Consider the following 11,275-nt stretch of genomic DNA (forward strand, 5'->3'; position numbering starts at 1 on the left):
AAAGATGTCAGAGAGAAGGACAATAAATGTGGAACCCTTAATTTCTACATTAGTTGCAATGGCTATCCTCCACCTTCTGCTCCGAGAATATGTGAGCCACATACTACACCCCCACCCCACTAAATAAATAAATAAATTCTCAGGCATGGGGTGAATAAGTTAAACCATGTGTGAGTATGGTTATCGCAGGGGAAAAAAAGCTCTTCACCATCTCAACTGTTTGCCTAAACTCATTCTGGATGCAAAACCATGTTGTCTCTACAAGTGACAAGTCAATCCTTATTTGTTGTTTCTTCCCCTCAGATAAAACCCCAGGACTTTAGACAACGGTGTTAGAACAGTTCCAATATGGGCAATGTTCAAAGTATGGCAATTCCTATCTCCTTGTTCCCAATTCTTATGTTCTGGGTTATTTTAAGCCACGAGTAGCGTTCTCTGGTTTCAGCAAGGAGGTTTAGCTCCTTACTTCAATTGTTCTGCTCTACTCTTACAAATTGGCAGAAGGGATCTAGCACAGAGGACAACTGATGGCCAAAGTGGGGGAAGGAGGACAAAGCAGAGCACTGACCTTTGCATAACCATCTGAGTTTATTTGGCAACAAATGTATTAGCATTTCAAGCCCAAGTTGAATCATTAGTACATCCCAATGGGACAGTTGCCATGCTACATCATAAACTCTAGACAAAGCAACTAGGATGGTGATCACATCTGCATTTCAGTCACAAAGATTTTTTTCAATGTATTCCATCATAGTAAGAACATAAGAACAGCCCTGCTGAGTCGGGCCCAGAGCCCATCCAGCCGAGCATCCTTTTTCTGTCCACTCTCTCTACTCCATGCATAATTTAATACACCGCTATCATGTCTCCCACAGTCACCTCTTTTCCAAACTAAAAAGCCTCAAATGCTGTAGCCTTGCCTCACAAGGAAGGTGCTCCAGACCCCTGATCATCTTGGTTGTCCTCTTCTGCCTCATACTAGTCTATTGAAGTCTAATTTAGACTTCAAAAAGACTAATATGGGGGATGTAAACTGCAGCAGGAGTCTGATGTGATTGAAAGCCATCTATTATAAACTTGCTTTTTAGCTCCTAGAAGTTGAATGGTCATTTTTTCCAACGGCCTCAAATAATTCACCTTGCCTAAACTTGGTAACAAATACATATAATAATACATATTTTTACGCAGCATTTTATCAGGTGCTTCACATGCAATTATCCTAACACACAACTGGAAGTCCTGGAAAACAAGCTGATCAGAGGGAATTCACCCCCACTTAACTGAGTGAGGCTTTGAGGTGGCTCTCTTGTATCTAGCAGGGGGATAAATCACTTTGTCTAGTCATCTCAGCAGTTCTGCTCTCCAAGGAGCCATTTGCTGCTGTATCCCTTCTACCTCTTTTTAAGACTGTGAGCCCCTTTGGGACAAGGAACCATTTTCTCATTCATTTTGTTTTTTAACTTGCTTTGAGCATAATTTTCATGAAGTGGTATAAACAATAATAATTCCAGTCATTCTGAAGGGAAAAAACTCTAAGCACTCCTAAGAGGGCCAAGCTAGACAACAGGACAGCCATCCACGTGTGTGCCTGTTTCACATATAGAGGGACGCTGAGCTGGGGATAAATAGCATCAGTTGCTCTCCCCCTGCTCAATAAAGAGTATCACCACTTTTGAAAGGTGCCTCTTTGCTCAGTTAGCAGGGGTCGGTTTGTTTGACTGGTTCTGAACTCGTTGAAGAGAAACACCATATAATAGAATCAGGGGTGTAACAAGTGGTGTGGGTAGACAAATATCCCTGGGCCCCTGAAGGAGGGGGAGTTCTACTGGCTGGGCAGCAACTTGCTCTTTGCTTTCCACCTCCTGCCTCTCCCAAGTAGGGCCACCCAGATAATTTATGGGGCCTGGAACAGGTGTGATGTTGGGGACCCCTCTGAAAGGACTTGTGCATGTGTATACAAAGTTGGGGGGCCATGAGCTGAGGCAGGGGGCCCCAGTTGCGCCCCCCCCCCGTGCAGCCCTGGGTGGGAGGGCCCTCCTTCACCTTTTGTCCCAAGGTCCACTCCAACCCTCCTATGCCCCTGAACAGAACTATAAAGAATTGTTTTAAAGTAACGGAACACTGTGAGCCCACGTGGGGGACAAATCTTGCACTCTTCCATCATGTGCTCCTTCTCCAGAAAGGTCTCCCCTACCTATTTTGTATGAGAACAGCCAGAAATAGGGTTGCCCCTGCCCCATCACATACAATTTGGCCTCAAGGGCTGGATCCTTTCTCCAGATCTGTCTAATGCTGAAAGGAAAAAATCCATCCTGATCCCCACTTCCAATGCAACATTATTTAAGGCAATAGCTTAAAATAAGTTTCACAATATCTTCATCCAGCTCAATTTATAATTTGTCAAACTCAAAATATCTGCTAAAATGACTAAAACAGAATTACGTCTTTAAAATGAAAAGTAGACCCCCAGTTGTCCTCATAGCCATGTTCTCTTTCAACCCTAAATTGTATTCATTAACCTTTTTTCAGAAGTAAAGGGCAGACTTTTGGGAACAAAGTTCTGACTTTTCAGTTCTACGGCTAGAGATTGTTTGCAATAGTCTGGGTACGGTAGCTGGAAAGAATTACACATAGCCTTTGAGTGGGTGTTTATAAACTCATTCCCAGATCTTATCAAAACATGTGTGCTGGCTAATCACAGCAGAAAGGAACTCCACAGAAAAGTCACATATTGGAACCAATCCTGCATGCAGAGTTTTGCAACAAATTCTCACTCACACACAAATAATCCCAGTTAAACAGCATGGATTATTTGATGCCCTGATCTTGTTGAACATGCATGTACATACATTTTTTATGGAAGTATTCCAAGTAACATGCATCTAGCAGCTAGGTTTTTATTCAAGCAGGACCCAACAGCTTAGAATAAGGCTGTCTTCTCACTGGAATCCTACTAGCCTACCCAAAATTGCATCATCCAGGACAGCTGCCAATATTGAACAATCTAAAGGCACAAATGAAGCTAAGGGGATACAATCAGGACATTTGTAGGACATGTACTTTGAAAGCAAAAGAGAGAAAGAGGACAGGCTAGAGGTGTGCATGATGCATATAAGGAAGAAGGGATTTCAACACAAAGGTAGTCAATTCAGATCAAATTAGACCTTACTCAGAAAGGGATTTTCCCCCCTCACTTACATCATGAGGGATGGAATATGGGGTCTGTCTACTTGTCCCCCATGGGCAGAAAAGCAAGTGGGTTATTAGATAAATGGCAGCAGGGGGAAGAGCTAAGTAAACACACACACACACACACACACACACACACACACACACACACACACACTGTTCTTTCATTCCACAGCCTCCCACATCACTTCTCATTTAAAGAAGAAGGTGGTGGTGGTGGTTCATGCATTTTACACACATCATCTAATTTGGCCCTTAGTTGCAACACTTACTTTAGGAATTTGTCAACACTGCATAATATTTTGTTATCATAGTGATACAATATTTCTAAGCGGAGGGGGGGCTATTTAATTGGCATAGGGGAAGAGGCTGTATGTTCTACTACTGTTAACTAGATGAAAAGTGGTACAGTCCACGTTGCATTCTTTGACCTATCTGCTCCATTTCCCCACACACTTTGGTATGTACAAGTGCTGCTATGGAAACAGCTTTGTTAGGAAAGGAAAGGCGGGTCAAGGGAACTGCTCCAATTACAAAATAAGCAGGTAAGCATTGCTGCAGGAAGGTTATTCTAGACATATGGGTTGGTACTACAATATAGCATTACAACCCTAACCATGCAGAAACTTCAATAGTGAAGTGAAACTTCACAATATACAAGGTGGCAGAAACTTTTACAACTGATCTGTTATCCCAAGTGCACCATAAAGACTGAAGAAATACACACTTCACTTGCTATCAGTCCCCATTTGTCTATTTTGCTTTGCTGATATGTCTACAACAGAGCCAAACAGGAAACATTTATTATTTAAAATATGTATATCCTACCCCTCCAATGCAATGCTACTCAGGGCAGCTACAAAAATAATAGATCACAACACAACATGAACAATAAAAACAAGCAGGCAGAGAGCAGTATAAAGTTGACAGACACTAGTTAAAATAGTTAAAAACTGGAACCCAATTAAAAACAAGTTTAAAAATATGTGTCCGAACCATACATTTTAACTGAAAAGCAGCCTTGAGACTATGAGCATGAGTACGCATGAATACTAGAGGGGGTGGTCAGGGGTAGAGAAAGATGCTTTCCTTGGTGTTTTACTGCAAATAGCCCTTCCTATTCTGCCTTTTCACCTATGAGGAAGAGACACAGGGTCCTGCCTCTTCTGCTCTGCATTTGGAAAAGAAACGTGGAAAGGGAGATTTTGAGAGGGAAAATGGTACAAAGAGAAAGGGTTAAGCAGCACACACACACTGCTCTTCTGCACATAACCGCAGCCTTGAGGGACATAGTACAATATCTAGTTTGCCCTCTTGCAAGCATTCAAATCAGAAAGCACAGAACTCTGTAAAGTTTCCAGAACTTTTGAAAACATTGGAAGAACTGTTGCCATCCCTCCACTTTTAAAAAAGCAAAGTTTTGGGCAAAGCATGCAATATTTACTTTTTTTTTAACCTAAACTTCCTTTACTACTTTAACTTATACTTCATCACTTTATCACTTGCCTTTCTTGCATGTGCGCACGCACGCGCACACACATACACACGCACACACTTGCAAAGATACTACAGATTTAAAGGAAATAAGTTCAAAAGAAATGGGCTTCAAATATTATTAAGTACTAACTCAACAAACAACTTTCACTTAAAAATGTATGGAATGAGAAAGAATGAGAAGTCTGACAAGTATATATGGAAAACTGTGCTGGAAGGAGGAAATTTAGCAGCTTCCCCTCCCCGCTGCTTTATTCCTGCCTCTTGGCCACTAGAAATGTAGGCTACACCCACTCACAGCATTAATTTACAGTACAGGAAACTTGGCTAAACAGATGGAAAATGGAGGAAGTCCAACGTGGATTTCACATGATTAGGATGAGTTCACTTTATTCTGGATTCAGCCTCTCTTTAAAGATTTGGATGAGTTCACTGAGAGGACATTCATCATTGAGCAACAAGAAAGTTGGAGTATAAGTTACTCACATACACACACACTTGCACAACTGGCTTCCCTATCTATCCACCCCAGGCACTGGGTGAAAAGCAAAAAGAACACATGGTGACCAATCAACCACCTATGGGAAACTCCTATATCAGGCAGCAGCGATATAGGAAGATGCTGAAAGGCATCATCTCATACTGTGCAGGAGAAGGCAATGGTAAACCCCTCCTGTATTCTACCAAAGACAACCACAAGAATTGAGAGAGGATGAAGAAGGATGAAATACCATGGGCTATGTGATATTTTGTTTCTTATGAAAGTGCCCAAACTGTGAAAGTTTGTTACTTATGGAAGTATAGCTTTAAAGCAACCCATCATCAATGTTGCTTTACAATTAAGAGTCTCTCTTTCTCTCTCTTACCTTAGCCTACCTCATCAGGTAGGACAGACAGAGGTGCACCTAAGTAATTTTGGGGCCTGGACCTAAAGACCTTTGGAGGCCCCGCTCACAGCAAGTTAAGCATCATCCCCCTACACACACACGCCCCGACACACAGTATTTTTAACACATGGGTTCTTGAGGGCACAAACAGTAATTGAACTCACAAGAATGTAAACATATTAAACAGGAATATTTATGCAAAAATGCATTAGCAAAAACATTTCAACACACAGCTGCACAGTGACCACATCACCTGGGACAAACTAAAGAAGAGTGGGGGGGGGCAGGGGATGTGGAAGCCCTGAACGTCTGCCCAGAGCATATCCAGAGGTAAGAGCACCTCTGAAGACAGGAGGAGGAGAGCAGGTATGCCACCTTGAGGTCTTTTGCGGGACGGTGAGACAAAACTATAGCAAATGAATAAGCAGCCTGCAAAATGGCGCTGCTGGGATCAAAATGCTACTTTTTTGCCTCTGCCTCCCTTCCTCAAGAAATGAAAAATTAGATGGACGAAAATGGTATGACTCACGTTTGCCATGGCTCCGAGGGCTGATCAGGCGAGAAAGAGAAGCTGCAAGAAACGGCAACAAGAGGATTGTGATGAGCGGAGAAGAGCTCTGGTTAATGCCAGAACAAGAAAAGTTATCCGTAAACTAATCGGACGTCAGAGGAAGCGGCCCCTTTAAACTCCGAGAACTGGAGCAGAACAGTCCCCCTCTCTAGCTCTGACAAACTCCGGTTTCTGGAGCCATGTCATACACACGATGCACCAACGCCCCAACCGGGGGACTTGGACCGGCTTCCTTCCCTCCACTCGCACCAACAGCGGAAGGAATCGTCGGAGGGTGAGGGGCACCTCCCTTGCTTCAACAGGGGGGTTAGTTTATTGCACGAAGCATCCTACAATGGCCTTTACCTCCACACAGTCAAGATCTTTTACTACCCTCCCTGCTCCCTCCTCCTACCCTCGGTACTCACCGAAACTTAAAGCAGAGTCGGCGAATGGAAAGAGGCCGGCAGAGACACGCGAAGGCGCCTCTTGCTGCTTGCGACGAGTGCAATGGGGAAGAAGCGCCGCCGAGGGAACGCTAGTGCTTTCGTTGCCTGCCACGCCCTGACTACACAGTCTCCCTCGGGCTGCCTGCCGAGACCAAGCCTGGGTCGTCCCGTCTCTAGGCCCACCCCTGAACAATCTGCTACACTCCAGGGAGGGGCTGCTCGCTCCCATCAAGCCAGTTGGCTGGGTGAACTTGAAGGATTTGATGATGTCATTGGAAGTGTGTATTAATATTAGTTGTAATAGTTTTAAAGGTAAAGTGTGCCGTCAAATCAATTTCGACTCCTGGCGCCTACAGAGGCCTGTAGTTGTCTTTGGGAGAATACAGGAGGAGTTTACCATTGCCTCCTCCCGTGCAGTATATGAGATGATGCCTTTCAGCATCTTCCTATATCGCTGCTGCCCGAAACCAGCAGGGATTTGAACCGGCAACCTTCTGCTTCTTAGACAAGCATTTCCCCGCTGCGCCTCTTAAGGTGACTGTATTAGTTTTAGATAATGAATAATTAAAAACAATATACTGTGTATTATCTTCTATATATTTATTGCACTAAGACGGTCCATATCTATCTTTCTTCTATCTATCTATATTTATTTAGCTATATCTATCTATCTATCTATCTATCTATCTATCTATCTATTTCACTAAGATGGTCCATTCGTGGATGAAGGGGGATGCGTCGCAGAACTCTTGCAAGGAACTCTCGCAGAGAGGCAGAGGGAGAAGCAAACTGGCCCAGAAGGTTGCGAGGCAGGTGGTGAGGGGGCAGTGGCGTGGTGAGGAGGAGGCGGAGGCGGGCCGTGGCCTGGCCACTAAGAGGGGGAGGTGGGAGGCAGCAGCGGTGGGATGGCCAGAGGGAGAAGCAAACTGGTCCAGAAGGTTGCAGGGCAGGTGGCGAGGTGGCGGCGGTGCGGCTAGGAGGAGGCAGAGGCAGGCCGTGGCCTGGCCTGGCCCCAAGTGGAGGAGGCGGGAGGCAGCAGCGGTGGGACGGCCAGAGGGAGAAGCAAACTGGCCCAGAAGGTTGTGGGCAGGTGGTGAGGTGGCGGCGGTGCAGTGCAGTTAGGAGGAGGTGGCGGGCTATTGCCTGGCTGCCAAGAGGGGGAGCCAGAGGCGGCGGGATGGCCAGAATGCAGGGGGTCCCCAAGAAGCACACGAGGAGGCGGCAGTGGGGGACCCTGGCTGCCGGGAGGAAGGGGTGGGAGGCGGCGGCCAGAAAGTAGGGAGAGCCGACGAGAGCGTGAGAAGTGGGGGGGGGAGCGGAGAAAGCTGGGCATGCTGGCGGGGGGGGGGCACGGCTGCGCTCAACTAGTGGCGCAGATGCTCTGCACCCGGGCCCACTAATATATTCTTAAAACACTTAAACGTTTTTGTATGCAGGATGCTGTTTGTTCAAGGGCAGCTCCAGAGCCTCCCTCCCTAATACAAAAATGTTTAAGTGTTTTAAGAATATATTATTGGCATGAGTGGCAACCCCCCCCCCCCCATCCATCCAAGGTATACACTTAGGTAATTTTGGAGCCTGAACCTAAAGGCCTTTTGTACCCACTCCTCGCCCCTATATTATTTATTATTATTATTATTATTATTCCATTTATATCCCGCTCTTCCTCCAAGGAGCCCAGAGCAGTGTACTACATACTTGAGTTTCTCTTTCACAATAACCCTGTGAAGTAGGTTAGGCTGAGAGAGAAGTGACTGGCCCAGAGTCACCCAGCAAGTCTCATGGCTGAATGGGGATTTGAACTCGGGTCTCCCTGGTCCTAGTCCAGCATTCTAACCACTACACCACGCTGGCTCAACCTATATGCTGCCACAATAAGTATCATCCCCCTACACACACACACACACACACACACACCCACACACAGTGTGTCACATGCAATATTTTAAACACCACAATTTTAAATGCAGTGTTTTCACACCTCAGTATGCTCAAGGAAAGGAATATGCCAGTGGTTCCCAACCTGGGTTCCTCCAGATGTTGCTGAACTACAACTCCCATCATCCTCAGCTACAATTTATTGTGGCGGGGGATACTGGGAGTTGTAGTTCAGCAACATCTGGAGGAACTCAGGTTGGGAACCACGGGCATTTGCTCAACCCACTTACCTGCAGATACCACATTTTGCATTGACAATCCCGGCTATGCAGTGTGAGGGATATTGGGCGGGCCACGGTTGGCCACAAGACTCAAACGCTGCCCTCACCACAAGCATGCTCAGCCACCCAGCACAGTGCAGGCTGGAGCACAGCCACATCACCCAGGATAGTCTAAAGAGGGTTGGGGAGGCCCTGAATTTCCACTTTGAAGTCCAAGGAGAAGAGCACCTCTGTGTCCCCCGCCCCAACAAATGGCTTTCTCCCCACCTCCCATTTCTGTGAAATAGAAATCTAATATGTGGGATATAGATCGCCCCCCTCATAAATGCACTTTGCCCCTTCTGTGCCCTCCTCATTTCCCCCCCCCCCCCCGGTACCTCCACTGTTTCTGTTCTATTATAGATCTCCTTGCAGCAGCCTTGGCTACTACTCTAAGCATGCTTACTCTGGAAATATGGGTGTCATGTACACTGTTAGTTGGGGAGTGAACCCCATTGAACCTGAAGGGATTAACCAGGGACGGTCCACGGCTGGAGAGACCTGGATTCAAATCTCCAATCACTCAGCCATGAAGTTCACTATGTGACCTTGGGCCAGCCACTCAGCCTAATCTACCTCACAAGGCTGTTGAGAGGAGAACGTAGCTGGTGGGGGGGGAGCTATGTATGTCATATATAGTAATTGTTTGCTGCCCTGAACTCCTCACAGGAAGGGTGAGCTAAACATGGAATAAATAAGCACTAGTGGACCCGGGCGCAGAGCATCTGCACCTCTAGTTTGGCCCAGCCATCCCCGCCCAATGCCATCACTGCCGTCTCACCCTGGGGGGCCAGGGCCAGGCCATCCCACTGCCGCCGTCTCCCTCTGCCTTGCCCTCCTCCTCCTTGGAGTGGCGGAGCTTTGCCCACTGCCCATCCTCCTCCTGCCGTTCATCGTCCTCTCACCCTCCTCCTTAGGGCAGCGCCACCACCTCCCTCTGCCTCGCCATCCTCCTCCTCAGGGCAGTGGAGCTTCGCCCGCCACCCGTCCTCCCGCCACCCATTGTCCTCTTGCCCTCCTCCTCAGGGCTGCGCCACCACCTCCCTCCGCCTCGCTGCCCTCCTCGGGGCGGCAGGGTTTTGCCCACTACCCGTCCTCCTCCTGCCACCCGTCGTCCTCTTACCCTCCTCCTCAGGGTGGCAGGGCTTCACCTGCCACCCCAACCACCTCCTGGCACATGCCGCCCCAACCGGCTCCTGTCACACGCTCCTCCCTCCCACCCTTGCACGTGTCTGCCATTGGTCGTGACTGCAGCAGGAGCAGAGCTTGCCACATCCCCACGCATCCCCTCTACAGGAATTAATTATATAGATAGAAGATAGATAGATACCTGAAAAGAAATCCAATTGAATTTAATGGGCTTTACTTCTGAGTAAATGCATAGGATTACACTTCCATAAGGTCTTGATTCTGGTGTTTGATATGAAAAAGGGGGAAATGTTATATGGCACTTTGCTCATTTTCATAGAAAAGTGGTATTTCAAAATTAATAAAAACACATAATGTATCATTCTAGCACAACTGATTTGATTCTATAAACCAAAGTCATATACATTAGATTATTAGATGTAAGGATTTGCAGTGTGTGGGAAACTGTGTGTGAACCGCTGTTTCCAAAAACATTCCAGAGATTTCAAGATGGACATTTTTAAAGCTGAAACCAACCAAGATACGTGCTCAAGCTGCTGCATAAAATCACCCACAGAAAATCATTATCCATAATGCTTTCCAAGTTCACATTACTTTGGAATCACACCGTGAGCCTCCTGATAAGAGGAAGCAGGGAACTCTACATGCAACAGAATTCAGACCTGCCAAGCTAAACACTTTCTAATCCCCAAGACAGAGCTGTGTGCAGATATATGCATGACAACAAGCACAAAGGAGGGAAAACCAAAATCTACTGGAGCAGAGCAAAATTAAAACTGAGTCAGACAGTACTCATGAGTCAGAAGCATATGGTGGATTCCCTGGAAATGAAGAGGAAAACTAAAGAGACTGCAGAAAGCACATCAAAGGACTCAGTTATAGACCGAGAGGAAACAATAAGCATCAGATTTGTAACTACTTAGAGGTTGGTTGAGAATTGCTACCTATGAATCAGGTTGCACAAGGATACTCAATCGCATGGATTTAGTAGCAGAGAGGGCTAGAGCTTCTCCTAAGACCGGAAGGAGGACTAAGATGACTCCTCCTCTCCCCCCACCCCAACCAACCACTGGGATAATCGAGCAAAATGGTTTCTCTTTTGGTCAAGGCAGATTGATAAGCCCTGCTAACTGAACAAAAAGGCACCTTTTAAAGTGGTTATTTATTTATTTATTTATTTATTTATTTATTTATTTATTTAACATATGTCTATACCGCCCAAAACTCACATCTCTGGGTGGTTTACAACAACAAACAAAAAGCTAAAACATTTGTTAAAATAAATGACAACAAAAAGTTAAAACAGTAGTTAAAACAAAATAAATAACATAGTAAAAGTTAAAACATTACAACAATTTA

The 11,275-nt window shown here is 45.9% G+C and overlaps 1 protein-coding gene across 1 annotated transcript in view; it reads right to left on the reverse strand.

The window, feature by feature from the left end:
• Positions 1–6,803, reverse strand: part of ANXA5 (annexin A5) — a 31,144-nt gene extending 24,341 nt beyond the window's left edge. Inside the window, exons 1-2 of the mRNA XM_053257631.1 lie at positions 6,549–6,803; positions 6,100–6,141 (exon numbers count right to left, since the gene is read on the reverse strand). Coding sequence (XP_053113606.1) covers positions 6,100–6,108 — 9 coding nt within the window. The 5' untranslated portion in view covers positions 6,109–6,141; positions 6,549–6,803. The remainder of the gene's footprint in view (positions 1–6,099; positions 6,142–6,548) is intronic.
• Between the last annotated feature and the right edge of the window lie 4,472 nt (positions 6,804–11,275).

This window comes from Hemicordylus capensis, chromosome 5, assembly GCF_027244095.1.
Source record: "Hemicordylus capensis ecotype Gifberg chromosome 5, rHemCap1.1.pri, whole genome shotgun sequence".
Lineage (NCBI taxonomy): Eukaryota > Metazoa > Chordata > Lepidosauria > Squamata > Cordylidae > Hemicordylus > Hemicordylus capensis.